Below are 23,893 nucleotides of genomic sequence, written 5' to 3'. Positions count from 1 at the left end.
TGATGTATTCATACTCATGGTTGACTGTATGCTTTCCATATATACTTAAAATAGGCTTTCATTTGACTGTAATCCTTGGAAACAGATAATATGGGTATCTTCATGGAATTGTTTTGGTTTCTAGAACTGTTGTTATATCTGCTTCTTTCTGGTGCTGATCTTGTTTTTCAGTGGTACAAAAGTCAGTCTCACACCTTGTAATGAACAGGTCTCATGTTTCAAAGCAACTTTATGGATGGGTGCTGATGCTTTTTTAAACCCATAGAAGGTTTTTAACCTCAATGCAGTAGAACATGTATGGTTAATTATTACAGTACTGTTCACAGGTGGTGGCTAAGCCATCATAACTTTTTTGGTTGCTATTTGTCAGCCGTAGCATATCCTCAACTAAAGAAGGCATCCCTCTTGTGCTTTAACAAAAAATAATTTTCCAGTGTGTTATTTCTTATTTTCCCACAGTTAGTTAATAAAAATAAAAATAAAAATAAAAATAAAAATAAAAATAAAAATAAATCATTGATTATCTATCCCTAGCAGTATTCTGTAGGTCACTTGAAATGCAGACCATACTGTTTACCTTTTCATTAACTTGAGTTTCGAAACACTTGAAGAGAAACATCCTGTGGCTGTTTTCATTTTCAGAATAGGTTTGTTTTCATTGATAAAAGTCAGTCTGCTTTTAATTCACTGTGGAATGCTGAATATTAGTTTTTCATAGTGGACATGTAGTCAAGATATTTGTTTAATTCCTTTGACCCACTGAGGTTTTATGTTCCATTACTGTGTTTCCCCATATATTTTTCAGAGTAAGATAAGCATACTTTTCTATTTAAAAAGAGTGTGCATAGATTTCAGTCAAGTACAATAAAGTTGCCCTAAGTGTTTAGCAAATGGCACTCTAACTTGAGTTCTTACAATTTAGCTGTCAATATTGCTATATTACATTAGCTAGGAAGCAAATCAGATATATGAGTGAGCTGGTAATGGTCACCAGCCACATACGCAAGACTTCTCCTTTCCTAATTTATAGAAATAGGCTTACCATGTTACTGTAACACAAGGAGTAGGTGAACAGTTCTTTGTGCATCTCTGATGAAATATCTTTAATCCATTTTAATATTACTGCAGCTGGCACGATTGCTATCAACAGGTGATAAATTCTATTGTAAAAATTGTAATGAATATTGCCATGCAAGTTTAACTAGGCTTTACATTGTTGGAGCTTAGTTACAGCTGTTGAAGAATAGAACCTGTATTTTCTAGGTTTTGACTGAGGTTTTGTGCACTTTCTGTACATAGTTGCTTACTGTCTGCAGTAGTTGCTCACCATTAATAAAATTGAAAACCATGTGGCAGATCTGTACCTAATGTATTTTTAAACTAATATTTCCAGCTGTGATTGCATTTTGAAGTGCTCCTTACAGCTTATGTACCTGAACTGTTATGGGAGGCTTGGTTCATTAGTGTTGTGCTCCAGCACACTGAGCCTATAAACTGGAAGCTAATCCTAAAAATGCTGTCATTACAAGCAGGAAACTGACTAGGGAACTGACAGGTTTTAACTGTTGTCTTCTAGTTATTACTAACACTGATTTAAGGAAACTTAGGTTAAGATAGGCAGGATAAGTAGGTTAACGTGTATTATTTTTCCAGTATTAGAGAAATTATATGTATCATGTGTGGAGTTTCTCCAGAAAAGGGGACATTGGTCCACCTGTGAACAACTCCATCGTAACTGCAGTTAGTTTTGTTGCGCTTGCACTAATGTTAACAGGTTCTAACTTACTGTAGCATCTCATTTAGGGTTTTTTTCCAGTACATGTTTGGTATATAGGACATGAGAAAAAAAAACAACCACTGTGTTTTAAACACTGAGAATGCAGCATAATGGAACAGTACTACATGCGATGATCTAGAGTGTCATCTCACCTTAAGTCAAAATGCTACTTTTAAAAAAAATAATAAAGTCTGTGTGCTTCAAAATTAAATGACTTTCAGATTTTGGGGTGGGGTGGGGGAGTAGTTGAAACTAAAACTGCAAAGAACTATTGTATTTTTCTTTGAGTGAAGAATAGAGTACCAGTATACGTTACTGTCAGAGCTTGAATTGAGCACATGCTTTTGACTTGAAGAAATAACAACAAATACTCACAGATGATAAATGCATCTTCTGTTCTTTGCTTTAAGATATAATCTTCACATAACCTTAGGAGCACAGTTTTCCTTTTTCTGCACTGAGCCCTAATCTGTTTTCCTTGAGAAGAGCACCACCTTTTCCTACTAAGTCCTGTATTTTCACCTCTTACTCTAATGTCATGTTTGAATCATGCAGATGCTTGTCTGCAAAGAGGATTCTGCCCGGGAAATTTTGAGTATATTGTGATCTTCAAATTTGTTGGGGCCATGCCACATCGCTGTGAGTCTGTGATTACTGAAAAGCTTTCCATAATTTCTAAGTGTGTTGAGAAACTTCTTCTAGACCAGAAATGTAAGCCATTACTAGCTCTTAGAAGGGTTTTTTTTGCTAATGTAAGGCCTCGTGAGCTTATTTTGGTTTGCTTCTTGTTCACGAACCAACTTTGTCTTGTTTGGAATTTAAAAGGAATTCAGAGGCTTTAGAAACAGGATCTCAGGCAGCTCATGCATGGCCATAGAGAGACTTGCCAGGATTTTACTGAGCAGCCTGGTGCACAGCATGATTTTGATCATTAACAGTCTAAGCTACCTGGTGAGGACAGATGTACAGATGACATTACTGCTGTCTAACTTCAGGTCCAGGTATTTTTAATAGAGACCCAAAGACTGTTATGCTACAGTTAAAGTTCTGGGGGTTATTTCAGGGGTGAGTGAATTTTATATCTGTGGCTCATTACCAATATGTCTCAAATGAATTTGGGATTGGGGAACCAGCTAAATACTAACAGTAGTAAGAAAAGTTTTTCTGCATTTTATCAAATGAGAGTTCTACTGCTTCACATGTGAGGAGACCCCATTTCACCTCCCAAGCTCCTATATGCATTCACTGTATCTCTGTTGTGGGACTAAGGAAGTCCTTGTGCAAGAAGGACATGAGAAAGAGGTAGAAAAGTAATTTTGCTCAGGACAGACAGGAAGATAAGGGGATGATGTTACAGGACTGATTATGTATTACCTTTATGTCTTTCAAAAGAGTGTTTAAATCACATTATCAAAACAGCATTTCTCAGATTCATACCACCTTCTTTTTAAACTGTGAAGCTGATACCTTGAAACTAGGCTGTTCATCAGTCCACAATATCTCTCATCAGTAACAAAAAAAAGAGCAAGGATAGGACAGTCACAGTGCTTGTGTTATTTTATGTTCTTCTTTGTAGATTTACACTAAAAATGTGTTTCACACCAACGATCTGTGAAAGGCAGTTTATGAAAGGCTACTAACTTTGAGACATTGATTAACAGTAAGTAATTATTTGGAGCATCGAGTTCCCTGGAGTATATCACTAGATGGTAATCTTTGGTTACAGGACACTAACACATACAAGACATGGTTACACAATCAGTAAATGCATAACATTTATTCTAATGAATTCACTTATTTATTATGGAAATTTTAAACTTGATAATACTAGTACTTTGTGTGACAGGGAAAGAAAGCAATATATTATTTCTGAATTGAGTAGAACTTTTGATTAAACACGTCTGCATTCAAGGAGGAACAGTCTTATCTGTATTATCTAACTTCGAAAAATATAAATGTTTCTATTTTAGCTGACAATCCTAAATGTACAATTGTGATCTTTGCCTTAATTTATTTTTAAAATGTACCTTCTAGTGGCAAGTATATAAAAACAAAATGTCTGCATGCTTTGTGGATTTAATCTGAGGAAATGCGCTGAATCATAAAAGGGGCCTGATGCAAAGTCTCTTGCAGTTTAATTGGAGACTTTCTGTTAACTTCAGAGGCTTTGGATCAAGTACATAATAGTTGCAGTCTTTAGTTTGAGTTTTGGGGGATTTTTCCACAACCTCCTCCTTTCTCACTGTACCCCCAACCCCCCCTGAAGATTCTACTCACTCCACAAACATTCTGATTAGGAAAGATGTTATTATTGATACAGAACTTCTGTTTCTATTGTTACTGCCTTTAATAGTAGCGTAACAACGTAATTACTTATGTGGATTTTTAACATTATTTGCTTACAAAAATACTTTGTGTGCAATCCATAAACCATAGAGAGAGGACTACTGTATGAATCAGTCTTTGTGTAACAGAGATGTGATAGTCCATCAGCTTTGATAATATGCTTATCGTTAATTCACTTCGCTGTTTTGTGGTTTGATTTTGGCAGTACGGAGGCTAGTGGATTTGAGGGACCTATAAAAACTTCATTCTCTTTTTATCTAAATTTTGGTTGTTACATTCTTCTTAAATAAGAAATTGTGGAGACAATCAGAGTATAATTATAAGAACAATATGTGATAATTTAATGGCTTAATGGTCACCTGCCTGGACTCTGTTAAACAATCTCAGTCTCATTCCTCTTCTACACCTGCCTCCTTTTATTAATTTATTGGAAACTTTGTTATAAACTTTACTTAATTTTGGTTCAAAATTAATGTATTGCCTTGTCCATACAAAGATATTTCCATTTCGCCAGCGATGTGTTTATGCTGCACATAGTGAAATAATAATACTCCATTTAATTTTGTACATGTTAAAATGTTCTGTTCCTTTCTTATTTCAGTATGGAAATAAAGGTATTCATTTGCATATCAGATGCCAGCTATACTTTTCTCTGTGTAATAGTTGTATCTGTCAACATCTTATGTTTTTGGAAAAGTGTTGCATTGATTTAATAGCAGTTTCCTGTAACACAGGCTAAAATAATTGGCTTGATGCTGGGAATGAGTGTTGCAGAGTTGAATTCTTTTTGTCCTGACTGTTTTGACTCTGAATGGAAGTTACACTGAATGTATGAAGCCACTGTTTCCTGAGAATTTTCCATGTCAAACACCAGATGTTAACATTAAACAGGAATATCTGTGGTCTTTGTAAGACTACTGATGAAGTGAAGAATTTTGCATTCAGTGGTGAATATCACATTCAGGCGTAAATACTTTCTCTGTGTGACTGATTGGTTTTTGTTTTCTTTTCCTGAAGATTTCTCATCTTCCAGATCTGATCACTTGAACTGCAAACTGTTTAGCATGACTTTTATATAGATTCCTCTATACTTTAGAGCCTAGAATTGATTGCTATGGCTGCAACTGAAGTTTTATGACACTATATAACTTAAGTATGTCAATTTTTGGACAACTCTTTCTGTACTCTTCTCCCATGTACTTCTCCCACCTGATTGTTCATCTGACTGCTAGCCGAGCCAGTATCAATCCCTTCACAGGCTTCCAGTGGGAGAGTTCAGGCTCACGTCTGTGCTCTGTGCTGTCTGTTGCCCTCTCACCTTTGGTTAGCCATTCCATTCCCACCACCACTCTTTCCCACTCTGGGCCAGTTTGTATATCTCTTCACCATTAGCCCCTCTGCATTCAAACTAGGGTGCCATGCTTGTGGCATGTCACTTGTTGAGAGCAAGGAGATAGACTAGACCAAAGTTACCATCATCTTCAACAGAAGAGTAGCAGTTGCAGTGATCTCAGTTTAATTATAGCTTGGATTTGGTCCATTCTGGAAAGAATGTTTTTTAAGTTCAGTATTTAAATAAACTGCAAGTACCTTTGGCAGTTTTTCAGAGATACTGTATTTATCTGACAAAAAAGCTGTCTCCTGTCAAATTTTGAATTACTAGTCCAGGGATTTTTCTACCATTTATTTGCATTCCTGTGAAGCTGTATGACTTAATTTTGTTGCCTGGCTGAACTGATTATTCAAGATTATTAAAGTGTATTCCTGTCCTTACACAAGGCTTGTTCTCAAAAGCCATGTGGTTGCTTTTGTTGTGAATATGTTAATTTCACTTACTGTGTCAGACCAGAATGTGGGCAGGCATTTTGTTGTCAATAAAGCTCAGAGGGAGTAAGTACACATTTTTGTAAGCAATATTTGGCTTGGATTATCTAGGAAATTCAGACACAATAAACATACTTGCAAGAGCATAAATGGATAGAAAGGTGAGTGTAGAAGAGCAGTGTTTTTAAGGTCAGATATGCCTTTGGTAGTGATACTGTGATGCATGGTGCTTCACATGCATATGGCTAGTTTTTTTCACAGCACTCATAAATGACAAGCAACTCTCAACTTTCATTTCTGTTTTGAATGAGTATTTAAGTGATGTGTATAAATATCTTACTGGATATGAGCTATCATGGGAACAAAAGAGGAAAATGTTAGAAGTAGTTTTGGTTTTATGCTTTCCTTGAAAACAAATGGAGGGGAAAAAAAAATGTAGCATAACAAGTTTTTTTTTTTTTTTTTTTTTTAAGGGAGGAAGGCCAAGTTCTAGAATCTTCTTGGTATCTGTCTCCAGCATATTGTTGAGACTTGCACATAATGCCCAAGAGGCAGGCAGAGGTCCAGAATGTCAATGAATGGATGAGAGTATGATAAAGAAAGGAGAGATTTAGGTGTTTAGCTAGCAGGATGGATGACCTGCATCAAAACCAAAATTGTCCTAGGCTGCTGGCACTGAAAATTTTAAAGGCTATAAAGGAATACTTAAAACTACAAGCAAGGGGAAGATGATATACATGGAGTACCATTTGATTCACAGTGACATAACCAACAGGGGGCATGTGGCTGCTTTGCAGGATGTTTCTTAAAGGCCAAGGAGGAAACAGCTTGATCAAAGAAATAACAAAGGTTAATCAAACTGCTTACCTTCCCAGTTGATTGGCACCCCCACTACGAAGCTACAGAGAAAGGGTGTAAAGTATGAATGCTTCTATACCAATACTTGACCTGAAAAAAATGTATTGGGGAGAAACTAGAATATCTGGCATAAAACTTTATCACAGATATAGTAAATATCCTTCTGCCAGGTCTTCAAGATAATTAATGAAAAGTTCTATCCTTACTGAGATAATGGGGGAGTATTTACATGCATAAAACTGATTCTGTGTTGTGAAGCACTGTATTTTAAGTGTAGCAGCACAAATGTATTATGGGAAAAGAGAAGCACTAAGAAGCCTTTTGAAGGGAAGTTTCAACTGTCATAAAAGTTAGGTGCTGGTGATGTTCTACAGCCACCAGTCAGAATGATGTTTGTGAACAGATGTTAAATGAGATTAGAGAAGCTACAAATTTAGGATGGATATTGATAGTGAGAGTTTTCAGTTACCCTTAATCTTTGAATTGCATCCTTTATGTGTTCATAGGGAAAGTAATCTATTTATAAAGTTAATCCAGGGGCAGGGAGAAGGATATGACCAATGCAGCAAGAAGGCAGAATCTTTTCCCTGTCTTGCCATCTATCTGCTTATCCTCTAAGTATTAGTACCCATTGAACAGATTTCAACTAAGGTGACTGGAGGTGGTTTTAAAGCATTAACTTCCAACAGAATTTTAGTGTGAGAAACCAAGATCAGTGTATCATGAGGGAAAGGTGGCCATAGTTCATTACCTCTTGATCTTGTTTTGAGAAGCATGACAGAGCTGGCACAGAAGATAAATGCAAGGAACAAGAACATGAGGTAGAACATACATGAATTGGAATCTTTCATTATTTTGGTTGCTTAGAGGACTTAAGGTGTTAAGATGTCTTTAATGTTATATAAACAAATGTAATCACATTAAAGGCTGATAGCTAGTCACACATTACTAACTGGAAAAGTTCTTTCTGTATATATGCTTGACTAAGAATTGCATTACAAAATCAGAAGAAATTAAATCTGACATTCCTGATATTTCTCAAATGAAAAACAGCTGCTGCTGTCTTTTGCTCTTTTTATTTTTATAAATGAAACTCTATCAGTTTTTCATTATATATCATAAAAATAAAGTACAAAAACATTCTAATTTCTTCCCCCCTTTCCTATCCACATCCGTATTTAAAGTGCTACAATTCAGAATTAAGAAATTGATATTTATAAAAATAAAGACAAAAAAAAAATAGTTACAGAATTAGGAGGGCTCTTTCAGTTCAATATGAAGCCTGTCAGTCTATTAACACTGGAAAATCAAATGAAAAATGCTGGAGGCACTGTGGCTTGAACTTTTTAAAACTTAACTGTAGAAGGAGAAAAATCAGAAGTTCTTCAATTACTGGAATTCTGTTTAAAGATAAATCTTATCTATGGGATGTCAATGAATGGAGCTGGTAAGACGTTAAAAAGTTACAGCTTGATAAAAATGAGACCATAATAATACAGCATATTGGCTCTCTATGGCAAGATTAATAGTTAAGAGAAGGTATGAAAAATGTGAGGTAATTAGTCACTTAGTAAAAGTATAACAGCATTAAAGTTCAAGAGTGATGGTCTAGTTTTTCTTGGGTTTGGAATAAAATAATTGCATTACGATTGAAATGGTTGAGTGATTACACATTAGGAAAATTCTGCATGCCAGAGTTCAGTAATAATAATGTTAATGCCCTAGAAGATGCCCAATAGCCTCTAAGCCATAAAGGTGACTGTTCTATGTGCCTGATATAAAATGTGAACATTCAGGATTTCCATTTATTTTACATCCATCATCTGCTGATATGCTTAAGTAATATCAGGACTTCCATATATATCTGACATGTGTTTATCATTAGAGTAAGTTTCAAATGCATATATTCCCTCAATAGACTTAATGATGGAAAATCTACATTTTGGTGCCAAAGAACTGGTATGTTTATCTCAGATGTTTTAATAGTTTTTCAGTGAACAGAATTTGTGTTTCCATTGTCTTTTTCAGAAAGTGGCTGAAAAACATATAGATTAAAAGAAATCTGTTTTCAATTGTGCATGAAAATCGCAATGCGGTATGCCAAAAAATTCTGTCTTGTTTTGAATAGCATATTATAATATGGCCTACCCCTGGCTGGTGTGTGCAGAGTTTGTGAAGTCTTTAAGTCGTCTGTGTGTCCAAACCCTGGATCTCATATTTAGTTCCTTCAGCAGCGCTCTGAACATAAATACATCTCTCATGAGAGTTTTATCTGAATATGTTGACCTGACAATACTTTGATTATATGTAGGTGTGTTCCCTGGTGGTAATGCTTGTAAATGCAAAGGTCTGAGCAAGGCAGTGTTTGTTGGCAGGGATAAATACATTGTACATCTTTTACCTTATAAATATTTTACATTATAAAATATCTGAAATATACCTGATTAAATTGGAGCTTGTTTTTCAAATGTTAGCTAGTTTTCAAACTTTTCCTATGTTTTATATCTGAAGATCTGAACTATGTCTACTTTCCCTGTTAAACTATGCTTATGCATATGTGCTTATACATACGGTACTGTATCGGGCTGATCTGACAAGTGATAATTTGAGATTTGAGGATCTGTTTTACAGTGAAACACCATTAAGGATGTCTTAAGATTACATCTGGAAGTTCAGCACAGAGTTTGATCACCAAATTTGACTTCATAATGGGAGTGATGTATATCTCAATTCTGAAACTTCTCAAGTTCATCCAAGGCAGAATATTGTGAACTTCTTGGTTCATTACATAGTTTTAATAATGCAGAGCTCATACGTGTATATCGCCAGTTTATTTGCTGCCATCTGCTTCCACTCAGTCTTTGGACATGCCCTTGATGCACAGCTGGATCTTGGGAGCTCTGATGCTTTCAGATTTTAGTGAACTTGAACAGTTCTGTTTCCTGCTTAGTTTGCAGCACTGCCTGAGTGTTGTTGGTCTGCTTTGTGTTTCTGCTCTCTTTTCTATTACAAATCAGTAATCACTTTTTAAAATTTTGTGTTTCCAAATAGCGTTTTTTTCAAATCTCATTTTGAGATTGGTCAGCTTAACTCCCTGTTCAGACTTAATAATCAGTTGCCTGTTTTGAGTCTCTAGACCCTCATTCTAGATGGCCAGTTACAAGCAAATGATCTGTCAACTTCACTTTTCTGCAAAAGTCAGTTGTGGTTTCAGATCTGATACATAGTGGTTGTCAAACCAATTTACATATGACCTTTGCTCCAAATTTCACTATGTACTCTGAAGAAATCTTCATGATTTTGTGGCAAAGATCTTTTTCTTAGTATTGTTCACAGCTACTGCCTCTTATCCAAGATGCATTTTCTTTCTTTTCCCCCTGAAGTCCATTTTTTGGGTTTATAGTTCATTATATTTTGCTTTCCAGTTTAGTTTCTCAGTACAATTGTCTTTTTCAGGCGATTTGGGTTGGGGAGGGGTTGGTTGGGGGTTTTTTGTGGGGTTCTCAGTGTGGGGGTTTTTTGTGTGTCTCAGTGGCATCTATTTTACTGTGCTGTGTGCCAAGGTTTTATTTAGCTTGGCAAAACACATGTATTTTATAGTGATATAGTGCCTCAACTGTTCAGATGTCAAAATAGATGCATTTCGTGTATTTTATACAAAGCTATATGTAAAAAGCAAAACCAACGTAGCCTTTATAGGGTTACATTTTATGTATTTGATTTTACATTGCTGTAAGTCAGAACTGTACATATTTTGTACAAGTTAATTGTACTGAATCATCAATTCAAATTGTATAATATTTTTACAGTACAGATAGTTCTTAATTTCTTTTAGACTCTTATAGGGGGAGTACTCTTTTCACAACTGCTTTCCACTGGCAATTTGTTGACACCATAGATCCATTTGTCTATAGCATAAAGTAACGTTCATCATGCTTCTAGGTTTTCTTAAAGGCCAGCATAGCTTTCAGTGTTGTCATCCCAATGAGTTAGACCACCACAACTGTGGGGGGAAGTTGGCATGGTGCTTGCTTTATGTCCTCTTTCATGACCTTGAGAAGTTAATATTTTTTTCTTTAAAAATATGTGCATTGCTTGTGTGGGATGCTGAACTGAGAGGATTGTAGACACATATTCTTACTAGCCCTGAAAGAAATGAAGATGAGTTAGCAACATTTGAGTTTTCCCACAATCTTGTTTCAGTTTACACGTAGATTTGACCCCATTCTCCATGAGGAGATAATTAAGAATCTGTGCTTGTTTTATTCAGGATTTTTTTGCTCTGACTTCTCTTTATTGAAACAATAATAAGAATTATTTTATACATAAAGAGAAGGAAGGTATTAGTAGAAGATTAAGTATGTAATTTGAACTTGGGCAGGTCTGGGGTTTATGCCAAGCTCTGCTATAGATCACTGTGGTAGTTTCAGATGAAACACTCCATTTCTCTTTTACCATTTCCCAATCTGAAAAATAAGCATTTACCTCACACTTGTATGGTTGGCTAAACTGGTTGTGACAGGTTAATCTAGAGGAACTCTGTTGACTTTTATATTCCCGTTAAATATGGTCTTTTAACACTTCTAAAGTGCTAGGCTTCTTAAAGGGCCTTTAAACTTTTTCGGATGTTGGGATAAGATTTTTTTTATCATGCATGCATCAAAGAACAGCAAGCAATCTACTTTTGTTTGAACTTAGGGCTTATTTTTAAATCTCATGTTTCTCCCTGATGCTGGATTCAAGAGTCCGCAGAAGTCAATAAGTTGACAGTCAGTGCTACTGCCAATGCAAGGTCAGTTAGATTCTCCAGACCTTTACCTTCTATTGTGTGCAGTTCTGTAGATGAGTGAAAAGATTGACCAGAGTACCTCATGTTTCCATGGGTCTTCAACTTCCATAATGCTTGCAAGATAAAGTAAATATCCAAATACATTCATTATTGAATTACCAAGATAACAGAAAATAATGTAACCAATATAAACTGTAGCAAGTGTTGGAAAGAATAACAAGAGAAGGTGGACTTCCAGTTTACTTGTGTATCTGATGTTTTGTAAGAAATTGCTCTGGTTTAAAAAAAAAAAAAAAAAAAAGCTTTAGATCTGTTAAGAAAAACATTTTCACTTCAGTTGGAAATTTTTCGTCCATCTATTTAAAAAATTATAAATAGTCCAATAAAAAAAAAAGTTTAAACTTGCATGATTTCCTGAGATCCGTACAAAAGTAATTGCTGTGAAGAACTTCTCACCTATCTTGCTATTAATAAGCTTGTACAGCTGCCTCTTCATAACACCTGTACCATCATTTTGTTGTTATGTAGAAAATTGTGGAGGCTTGAGCAAAAACTGAGTAAAAGTTGCTTAAAAATGTGTCAGGCTTTGGCTGTCCATTTCCAGTGCAGAGTCTGAAATGTTTGTGCTGATATTTCTCTCCTTTGAATCCTGTGAGATTGCTCTCTGTTAGTTCTGTATTTGGGTGAACCACCCTTTGTTAAACACTTGCCAAATCCAACAGAAGCCTGCATTCCCTGGTTGATCCGTCGTCTTATCAAGGTGAGTGTATCAGGTTTGCGTGCCAAGGTTTTGGTAGCAGGCAGGGCTACAGGGGTGGCTTCTGTGAGAAAGTGGTAGAAGCTTCCTCTGTGTCCAGTAGAGATAATTCCAGATGGCTCCAAGGTGGACTCGCCGTTGGCCAAGGCTGAGCACATCAACAATGGTGGTAGCACCTATGTGATAACATATTTAAGAAGGGGGAAAAAAAACCCTGCACAACAACTGCAGCTGGAGAGAGGACTGAGAATATGTGAGAGAAACAACTCTGCAGACACCAGGGTCAGTGAAGCAGAAGGGGGAGGAGGTGCTCCAGGCACCAGAGATTCCCCTGCAGCCTGTGGTGAAGACTATGGTGAGGCAAGCTGTCCCTGTCCCCCTGCAGACCATGGAGGACCCCACGCTGGAGCAGGTGGATGCCTGGAGGAGGCTATGACCCTGTGAGAAGCCCATGCTGGAGCAGGTTTCCTGGCAGGACTTGTGACCCCATGGGGTACCCATGGTGGAGCAGTCTCTTCATGAAGGACTGCACCCCATGGGAGGGCCCACGCTGGAGCAGTTCATGAAGAACAGCAGCCTGTGGGAAGGACTCATGTTGGAGAAGTTCAAGGAGGACTGTCTCCTTTGGGAGGGGCCCCACTGGAGCTGAGGAAGAGCATGAGTCGTCTTCCCCCTGAGGAGGAAGGAGCAGCAGAGACAACAGGCCCCTGAGCAGCTGAGGAGGAGGACTGATAGAGCAGTTTTGGTGAGCACCTGGTGTCCAGCCAGGGTCAACAATCTCTTGCTGTTGGGAACTCAGAGACAACAATGCTGCTATGTGTGATACCAATAACTAATTGCCCCTCATAGAAGAATCTTCACCATGTCTGGCAGCCACAGATCACATACTCTGTCTTACAGACATAAAGAGGGAGAACTAGCAACATTCACAGTCAGAACATAACTTTTCTCAAGGGTCTTATTCCAAAGCAGTATGAGGTCATGGGATAGACTTGGATGGCAGCCACAATCTGGCACCTTCAGCCACCCTGTGACTCCACATTAACCACATCTGTTATAATGAAGGACAGCTGTAACTAGTTAGAGCTCTGGGAAGAACGTGTGGATTAACAGGTTTTCTGGTTTGGGTTTGGTTTTTTTTTCAGTAGAGAGACAGCTCTTATCCTAAGCTGTTACAAAGGGCATTTGCGATGACGTCTTGTTTTGGCCCAGAATTGGGGATTTTTTTTTTTTTTACACTTACCTTGGTTAGCATTATTTCTGTCTTTTTTTTTTCATAAAATCAGACTTGTTACACTCAACATTAAATGCTCTTCTAGTTAGTTTAGAAACTTGAGTATGACATACTTCAAGGCTACTTTTTATGTCATGACTCTTGCCATATACTGCATACTTGTCTGTGGGGTTTCTGACTGTCTCCATTTGATTGTCATTATTTTAAATAACTGAGATGATCTAAAGTGGCAGATACAGGGCCACCAAGCAATACCAGTTTAGTAGCAATGTCCTTTGACCCTTTGCTACTAGAATGTTGAAGTTTTAGGAGCAGTCCTGTTTCTGGTGAGACCTGTAACAAGGCCTTCTATACAAAAGCAAATTGAAGAATAGAGTATGACCTCTTTCTTCCCTATTATTCATCATAGTTATATCAGAGTGGGTATGAACAAAAGTAGATGTGAACAGGAATGAAGTGATGGTCCAAAGTCTCCATTTCATGTTCCCAAATTAATCCCAGGCTTCTGCCTTCTAATTAATTCTTCCTGAAGCTCTACTGTCTCACGCGTGTTGATAAGGTATCCCTTCTATCTCCTGCAATTTTATCTGCCCCAGGGCCGTGAGACACTCATTTTCTCATTCTCGCTTTATCACCTGTATTGTATGAAGCAGGTACTACCCACACAACTTCTGTCTGACTTTTTTTTTACCCAGTTCTTCCAGCTCCTAGAGTCATTCCATACTTCTTCTGACCCCTACTCCAGCACATCTCAAAAATTCATTGTGAATCTGTTTGTATCTTCCCAATCATTGCCACATTGTACAAAGTTTGTGTCTCTTATGTAGGGCATGCATGTGTGTTTGCACATGTATAAGTTACACATACACAACTGCTGCTCTATTCTGCTATAACTGGTAAGTTATGTTTTTGAGGTTTGTGCACCTGTGTGCACATCTACTATTCAGGATGGAAAATGCTTGTTTATGCAGTTTGGATTTCTTTTAATTTTAAGAGATTTGAAAATACAGAGGTCAGTGCAGCTAATTCAGTTAAATGTCCACATGAATTTTAATGAAATATGTCAGTGCTGATGGATAGACATCTTTAATACTATATACAGAAGCAGTGCATCATTTACCAGTATAAAAAGTTTGAGGAGACAAGATCTTGACTTTCAGGTTGTTCAGCATGTAGCTTACCAGCTTCTCACTGAAAAGTGTGATTAAACACTGCTCAGTTGTCTTCTTCACTTTGCAGTGCTTCAGTTGCACACTGAAGGAATAGTGTTCCTATGGAAATTACTAGGACATTCTTGCATGAAGCAATGTGTGAAACTGCAGTGTGAAATAATATAAGAAGTAGCAGGAACATGTGAGAATATATGTGTACAATTCTAGTATCTACATAATTAAACATACTAGGGGGCCAAGGAGGCGGAAAGGGTGTTCTTGCTGTAAATATAGTTGATGTTTTTCTGTTAAGTTTTATTTTCTGCCAAGGTTTTATGTACTGGAAAATACGTAAGGAAAAATAAATTGAGCATTGAATGTGCCAAAAACCCAGAAAAATGGGAAATTTTAAAGAATGTGAATGTCATAGTGTATGTTTGTTGGCTACTGTCTATCAGTGTGAGTAGTGTTTGTGAAGTATTTTGCTATAAGGAAAAAATATGGTTATTCCATATGGATTGGCATGTACACCCTTTCTATAAATACTTGAATTAAAGGACACCAGATGTTGCACAGAAGCTGCTGCTGCTTTCTGAACTTCATGGTATATTCTTTCAAAACCCACAGGAAGTAACTGAGGGAGAAAGTGTATTAATTAAGTTCAGAAATAGATTTTCCAGCTATAGAAAAATCTCCAAAGAAAATAGTGTTTGATCTTCAGAAATGTAAGCTTGCTCTCCCAGGAATCTGGTGGCAGCATGCAGCACTGTCACATGGGGATCAAAATTCAGATTTCAAGTTCTCAGAGCTAGGCTAGACTAAAAGTAAGCCAGTCTGTGGCCCTTGGAAATGGACCCGTCTTTTGACCCGTCTCCTCTGGCCAGTGTTCATAGTTCTGTAGACAGTCTACAGAGAAAATACTTTTCCTTTTTTTTTTTGACCTGAAGAAATAACATTGTAATAGCAAAGACTTGAGGAGAAAGGAAAGTACTAGAATTCCCAGATGCACACTTCAAACATAAAATATGACCGGACATACCCAGAGTGTATTTTATAAGCTCTAGAACTATGGCAAAAGAAATACAAATGGAATTTGCTTTACATTGGTTGAGGAACAAGATGTACATTTTGCAAACCAATTAAATGTTTCTACATTTAGAAGTACTGGCTCTGCTGTAGCTGTAGTCTTGTCTTCTGCTCCATTTCCTTTAGAAGAAGGCACTGAATGTGACTCTTCTTCACTAGTAGTTGGCATGAAGTATCCATCTGTCTTTATGCAGTGAATACATAACTGTTTAAGTGGCATAATTCTGCTGGAAGAAAATGTACATTAAAACAAGCTTTCCCACTGAGTCCCCTTATGTCAAGCAAAGCAGATACTTTAAACATGCATTGCTGATGTGTTAGATAGTGTTTGTGTCATGGTTTGACCACAGCCAGCAACTAAGCGCTCAGCAGCTGCGCACATCCTGCAGGATGAGGATAGCATCAGAAGAGCCAAAGTGGGGAAAACTAGTGGCTTAAGATAAAGACAGTTCAATATGAGAAGCAAAGCTGTGTGTACATGAAAAAGAGAGTAAGGATTTATTTGCTACTTCCCATCCGTGAGCAGATGTTAGGCACGCCCTGTTCATGAATTTGCTTTGCATGTGTGTCTCGTCCTATGCGGTGGGTTACAAGGGGGTGAATCTTTTGAATTCCCCAAGAGGCTGCGTGTGGGTGGAAGAGCCAAGCTCTGCTCGGCAGAGTGGAAGGGCAGGCCGAGTCACCACAATGACTCAGAGGAATAATTGTGCTGCTGACTGTACTGACTGATCACTTCAGTGAATAAATGGAGACAGTTTAGTGACAATCAACTGATAACCATACACAGAATTAATAAAGGCACTTTGGCGTGGACTGTTTGCAATTCAAATCCTACAAAACTTTCCTACAATACAAAAAGAGAAGGCGAGGGGATAGGAAGAGGGGAAATCGCCACCCTTGGATCCTGCGTTGTCACGGAGTAGCGAGCTTGGTCCGTAGGTGATGGGTCGACAAAGACACACATGGGGTGTTGCCTTTGTATAGTCTTTCTTACGCATGAGCTATAGGTTGTTCCAGAAGGTTCTCAGTTTCTCTAGCTTGTACATGTGCAGTTAAGCCTAAATTCTGTCTCTGGGCAACAACAGGAGGGAGGGGGAAAGAAACCCCACAGGGCGTCCCACTTGAGTTGTCTACATCCTCTTTACAAACAGTAACAGTTTCTTGTTTGTGACAGTGTGTAACAAATAGTGAATGTAAAATCAGTGTGTTAGCTCTGGAAGATGTGTCTGGTATGCGTTTAAAATAAAAATCATGTTATCCCTCTTCTGTACCTGAGAAATAGCAGATGTATATGTCTCTTACATTTTTATCAATGATAAGCAGTCAGATTTTCCTCATTTAGAATGACAGTAATACATGAAAAATAAATATTCAAATACCAGAGTGTCATAAGCTTTTCATCTTGTTCAGTTAATAGTCCAGAATCACATTAGTATGCATTGTAGCATAACTGATTCAGACCTCTGTAAATATTCACTGTTCTATTGACTTCACGCCTTTGAATTTATTTTGAATTTATTTATATAGCCAAATTGTACTGCAACTGAGCGAGCCATTGCAAGACTTGCAACACACCCCATCTTGAAACCCAGATTTGCTGAACTTAAAGGTATGAAATATTTTATTGTTTGACTTCAGTAGCTTACGTGTGGTACTTTCCCTGTGTATTCCTGACATGATCAACCAATATAAAAAGTAAAAAACCAAAAAGTTCCTGTAATTACCTTAACTGGCTGCAGAGAACCAAGTGTCACAAGCTTGTAAGCATTTCTGTAGTTGAAATGGACTTATACGTGACAGTGTGCTATATGACATTTAAAATAAAGGGTGTAGGACAAACAGGGCTTGTAATGAGAAATCTAAAAATCAAATTGATATAATGGAGTATCATTAAATTAAATTGGACTTAACTGTCAATGAGCACAATACCATGCAGATACAAGGATAGAAGGAGCATTACAACTGGGTTTCCAAAGCCAACTAAAAGGTTTTGCAAATGACTCCCTTAAACTTTCCTGGAAACCATTCCCAGAATCCTTAGGGAATCTTTCCTGGTTGTTTAGGTTATCTCTTGTTGTCTTTAAACTCAAATTTTTCAACTAAAAATTATATTAAAAAGGGTCAAGTCCTAGTGATAATGTCACTAAGCCATCTTGTTAATAACAGAGCATGCCAAATACTCATTTAATTATATCTTAGCAACTTACTATTTGTTTGCAGTTTTTACACACAAAGTAATGCCCTAAATGAACATGATTATCAGCTGCAAATTATTTTACTGAAAGAGGTTTGCAGTTAAACCCAGTTCAGTTGGTAATAATTTCAAGTTATTTTCCTCACTTTTGTTGATGCTGTATTCTAAGGTATTTCTTGCCCCATGTGTTCGGTAGGTGATTTGATAAGGACATTAAAAATATGCTTACTCAATATAACATATTAAACTTGCAAAATTGTTTTATTTTTAAAAATTATGTAAACTCACGTGTAGCTGCAACAAAACCTTTTTCTTCTGCCTCTTGTATAGCTGCTGTAAAAGCTTTTAAAGACGCAAGAAAGAACCTCACCAAAGCCACTCCTTCAAAAAAGGCTAAGTCAGAAGAACAATCTAAATCAGCACAACATTTCAATAGCAATTTCGATAATCAAGCTGTTAAACTAGCTCAAAAACAGCAAGGATGTGAACACAAATCAAAAATAAGTATGAAAATAGAAACTGATAGGGTGGCTGAAGAAGTTTATGAGAGTGAATCTGAGCAGAAAATTGTGGAAATGGACAGAATATACCCTCCAGAAGAATCTTCATTTCAGGCAGTAGAAATGCAAGCAGTCACTCAGAATAAAACAGTAAGGAAACTTGGCTATCAAAAATTGAAAGAAAATATGAGCATGAACAAATTAAATGAAATAAAAGAAATAATTAATGATGATAGTGATCAGGAACATCCTAATGAAGAGTACTTTGATGATAGTACTGAAGAGAGGTTTTATAACCAGTCGTCAGATTCTGACAGTGACAGCAGTGATGATTTCTTCATTGGCAAAGTAAAAAGAAAGAAAAAAGTAGCAGCAGTTACTGATCTTTCCTCAGCAAAAGTAAAAGATAGACTACAGAAAAACATAGTGAAGAAAGAAAAGAACACAGTGCTTGGGACAGCGCAAGATTTGATCATGGAAGAAAGCAAGCCACGTGCAAAAGCAGGCAAGCTAGAATCAATGTTCTGCAGTTCTTTGTCTACCTCTAATCAGAAATCTCAAAACAGAAAAAGGTAAACCTTTTCCCCCTGTTGTGTTCTCCATTCCCTTCCTCCTTCTTGTAACAGAAATTGTTGTGATTTTTAGTAGCCCTTATCGATCAAGGAGAACTTCTAATTACAGCTTAGAACATTTTCACATAAACTGTTCTGCAGTCGTCTTGTGCTTTCTTGACCCTTACATATTTTTCATATTCACATTAGCACTGACATGCACATGGGATTCCTAATTAGACCTGCATCCAAATTAAATCACTATTGAATACTTCTTATTTCACTTCTTTATTAACTAAGAGGGAAGAGTTTTGCACATTATGCTTGTAAAGTCATTGCATGAGTGTTTTGGTAATGGTGTTTCTTTGTTCACGGGTGTTTGTCATATCTTGAAAAATCCTACATTCTCTTTTTATTTTTAGAAATACTAAAGACCAACATCTCAAAAATGGAGGAACAGGTATGTATTACTTAACCTGGTACAGTTATAAGATTAAAAACATCTTGAGATTTTGTTGCATCTGCAGTCTAGTTGTGATAGATTGTTTTTTCTTTCATTTTGAACTTGTGTCACATATTTTAACATTTGTTGTTTAAATGCTAAAAATGTTGACCTTTTATTCTAATCTGTGGATATTGTTTGCTATTTCCTATTTTTTACTACTAGAAATACTTAAAGTAGGGTTTACACAACTAAGTGATTTTCTGTTAGTTTTCATGTTGAGCAGGTACTGTTACCTATGCACAGGGGAAGATGTGAGATTGTATTTAACAAGTAGTTTATCTTGTAATTCCTTCAATATTTTATTCCATTTACAGTATATGGTTCCATTGCATCAAGGATATCATTTCAGTTATATTGAGTTATATTGTGTAATATCTCATTGGTTTATTGTGAAGAAAAAAGTTGAGATTGTGCTGAGTATTTGTTTATACAGATGTGGAATGTGGTCAGTAATAATAAATCTTAACTACCTGCAGTCTACAAGTGAGTATTTTCTGAGTTGCAAGATGAGGAAATCTTGCTGTGAACAGTCAGATTAACCTGTTTGCCATGGCTCATTAAAAGATTCTTGAAAATATCTGAAATCCCAAAGTAGTTTTAGCATATTTTTATGAAGGTTCATGATGTAGTTAATATTTTATTTTCTGCTTCTTGCACAGCTCTTCTTAAAAAGGAACCAGAGCTCAAGAAGAAACCATTTGCAAAAGCTGCAGGTGCTAAGTACGACAATAAGAGAGCATGTTTGGAGCAACCTCTTCATCCATCATGGGAAGCAAGCAAGAGACGCCGGGAACAAATTTCTCAAATTACAGCATTCCAAGGGAAAAAGATTAAATTTGATGACTAGACTATTTGTAAATTGAGATTTTAGAAAATGATTCTTGCAGATTTGCATCCCATGGTATTTTCTTACAAAGTTCCAACTGCTGTTTGAACATTTTTGTGATGCTGTCCTGATCCTTTGCAATGTATAAAATAGCAACTGCTAGAAATTACCATCTGTTAATAATGAAGATTGCTTCATTTATTCAATGTGCTGTCTGTTGATTAATGTTGAAGATCATACAGTGTCAGATCATAAGTCCCATTATGTAGTGCCACCATTTATGAAATAGACCCCAATGTGAATGAATGGTTTGTAGGAACACCCTTTGTGACACGTAGAAATAGTACAGAATCTTTGGAGTTTTGGGGGTTTGTGTAAAAATGTACTTTAAACTGTATGAGGACTTGGATGTCAAAAGAGAGGGGAAAATACAAAGTACTGAGGTGATAATCCTAGGACTGTAATATCAAATGCATCTCAACTGAGAAAAAACTAAGAGATTCTTAAACTTGAAGAGACTTCACAAATATATGAATGTATCAGGTAGCTGGAAAAGCCAGTCAGTATTATGCATGATAAAATTTCTGGAGAGCAATAAAATACTGACCTGGTGAGTTGTGATCTCTGTCTTTTGATTATACTGCAGATTTGAAGAACTGAAAGAGTGTCTTTAATACTGTTGTCCTGGAGGATATATCTGGGTGCTCCAACATGTCTGACTTGGACTTTCTGAAAGAATGCTGAAAAACTGTAAGGTCTTTGTGCACTAAGAAACATTTCAGTGCCATTCCGAGTTTGGGAGTTCATTTGATTGGGATACGAAGTAAAAGTTTTATTGTGTTTTTCTTCATGGACTTTTCCTACTGTTTAATTGAAACAAGTTCTGTACTTGTAATTAATCTTTGTCTTGTTTCTTTAAATACAGTTATCTTTCCTAATGTTGTATCTTTCATCATTAATTCAGAAACTTAGTAAATGACTGCAGTGGGTGTAAGATAATACACTGTACAATTCATATAGCCTTTTGTAATGCCTAAGACCAAATGTCCATCTAATCTAATAGCTTCAGTGGTGGTCGAAAAGGGATACTTTAAGCACAGGGATAGAGGAAGCATACAGTGATACATCATCCAACTTCCAGCTTGCTGAGCTTCCAGTTTTATAGCTCAAGGACACCTTGTGATATTGCAGCTTACTGTGTTCAGTAATCCTCAATGAATTTATTTTCTGCAGATTTGTCTGCTCTTAAATCCATGTAAGCTTGTAAAATCTGTAATACCTTAAGGTGTAGAAGTTCTTCCTATATATTACATTCTTATGAAAAACAGTCTTTTTCTATGTCTTGGCAAAGAAGGTCAGCAGCCTCCTGGGCTGCATTAGAGTGTTGCCAGCAGGATGAGGGAGGTGGTCCTTGCCCATGTACTCAGCACTGGTGAGGCCAAATCTGAAGCGCTGGGTCCAGATCTGGGCTCCCCAGTACACAAGGGACAAGGACAGATGAGTTAAGTCCAGCAAAGGGTGACCAAGATGCTAAGGACAAGAAGCAGTGGGCACAACTGGAATGCAAGAAATTCCACTTAAACAAGAAAAACCTTTCAACTGTGAGGGTGAAGGAGCACTGGCACAAGTGCCCAGAGGATTGTGGAGTCTCCATCCTTGGAGATACTCGAAACCTGACGACACACAGTCCTGGGTAACCATCTCGAGATGACCCCGCTTGGACAGTGGGTTTGAACTAAATGATACCCAGAAGTCTCTTCCTACATCATCTGTTCCTTGTGATTATGTGTATTTAGGACTGACTTAAGCAATGACTCCCTAACCATCAGCAGCTTCACAGGGGGATTATTGGATGTGTTTAGAACATGTAGTTGCCGTGTAATACTTCAGTGTATTCCACTCGGAATGATATTAAAGGCAAAGTGCAGGAACAAGTTTAGGTTTTTTAATACAGTTTTACTCTGTTGCTGATAAGGTCACTTCTCTCTCTCTCTCTCCCTCTCTCTCCCCCCTGCAGACTTTGTATCTTAGTATTTATAGCCCAGCACTTTCTGCCCATTCTCCCATCCTATGTTAAGTTCTTGAAGACTAAAGATTCACGTTGGTCCATTTTGTTTTATTATCTAGGCACATCTTTGTCCCACTCAGGCTTTCTTTTCTTCATCCTAAACAAATGTCAGTATATGTAGCAATTTCCTGAATGCCATTGCCACTCAGAGGAATTAGAAATTCAGATAACTTTCCATTTCCCAGTGGTTTTTGTGTTATTCTCACTGTACCATATGGAACAACATTTAACACCAGAATCATCAAAATAAAAACATGAAAACATGCTTATTGTGGTTTTGTAGGGAAGGATCATATTTTGTAGAAAATGCCATACGTTTACCTGCTATATACAAACTTGAAAGTTTTCCAGGTGCCAGTGCTAATCCTTAATGCTGTAACTAAGTAAGTAAATAAATCCTAGCTGAATGCTATGCCAAACAAATGTTTGGTATGTGACTTCTCTGGTACCAATAAAAGGCAAGAAAATTTTCATTTGGTAGATGTTGTCAGCTATAATCCAGTTCTTCATGGACAGCTTATCTTTCTTTTAGCAGATGAGCACCCTCTTTTAAGAGTTGATTCACATTAAAGACCAAAAAGTTAAAGATTGTAAATAATGCAAATAATTGGGAGGGGGAAGGAACAAAAGACTTTAAGGAGCTTATGTTCTAAAGTAGTTTTTTGCTTGTGCTTAGAGGTCTAGGAGCATTGGTTTGTCTTGGCATTTGAGCAAGTTTCTTACTCCATTCTTACAGCTGTAATTTGTGGCCATAGAATTCTTCCTGAAGGAAACCTGACTTATCAAAACATCTCTTTTTTTCATCTTCAAAATAATTTCTGATGTCTTAACTTTAAAGAAAAGAAAAAAGATGAGAGAAGAAAAATTAATTTACTGGCATTACTTCATATTTTAATGGGTTACAACTTGAGCTGGTGCTTAGTGACTCACCCGCATCACAGCCTTAATGCACTGTACAAACAAGTAATGATGGTTGAGACTTGACAGTACTTTTTATATGCAACTGGGCAATATTTTTGTGGATTGATAAACCCAGTAAACTTGCCTGGAGGTTGATAAAGTTCAGAACATTTTCTCATAACAAGATAACATTTTCAGTATATACATGATTCTAACATAACTTATATCTGTAATACTGTTTAGACAGAGACCTCTCACAAAGTACTACCAATTTATTTTTGTAGTGATATGGGAAGTTATTTCATTCTGTGATTATTAGATTTAAAAAACCTTGAGAACTGTGCTTTCCAGTTCAATACCATACCATAGAAGAAATGTTCTCAGCCAGGGTACATACTGTCAAGATACTACTAGACTGCTTCAGGTACACAATTTTTTCACTTCACATTTACGAAACAATCTCAGATTTTTTTGGTATTAAAGACAGTATTAGTTTAAATCTGGTTTTTTTTTAAAAAAAAAAAAAA

The 23,893-nt window shown here is 36.8% G+C and overlaps 1 protein-coding gene across 1 annotated transcript in view; it reads left to right on the top strand.

The window, feature by feature from the left end:
* The window catches only part of SRFBP1 (serum response factor binding protein 1), a 53,582-nt gene extending 30,851 nt beyond the window's left edge, over positions 1–22,731 (top strand). Inside the window, exons 5-8 of the mRNA XM_026865498.1 lie at positions 17,350–17,431; positions 18,347–19,088; positions 19,490–19,527; positions 20,232–22,731. Coding sequence (XP_026721299.1) covers positions 17,350–17,431; positions 18,347–19,088; positions 19,490–19,527; positions 20,232–20,419 — 1,050 coding nt within the window. The 3' untranslated portion in view covers positions 20,420–22,731. The remainder of the gene's footprint in view (positions 1–17,349; positions 17,432–18,346; positions 19,089–19,489; positions 19,528–20,231) is intronic.
* Positions 22,732–23,893: the final 1,162 nt, after the last annotated feature.

Source organism: Athene cunicularia (genome assembly GCF_003259725.1).
Source record: "Athene cunicularia isolate RWA chromosome Z unlocalized genomic scaffold, athCun1 chrZ_part1, whole genome shotgun sequence".
Lineage (NCBI taxonomy): Eukaryota > Metazoa > Chordata > Aves > Strigiformes > Strigidae > Athene > Athene cunicularia.
The sequence above is the reverse complement of the archived record's forward strand: the minus strand, read 5'-3'. Positions and strand labels throughout refer to the sequence as shown.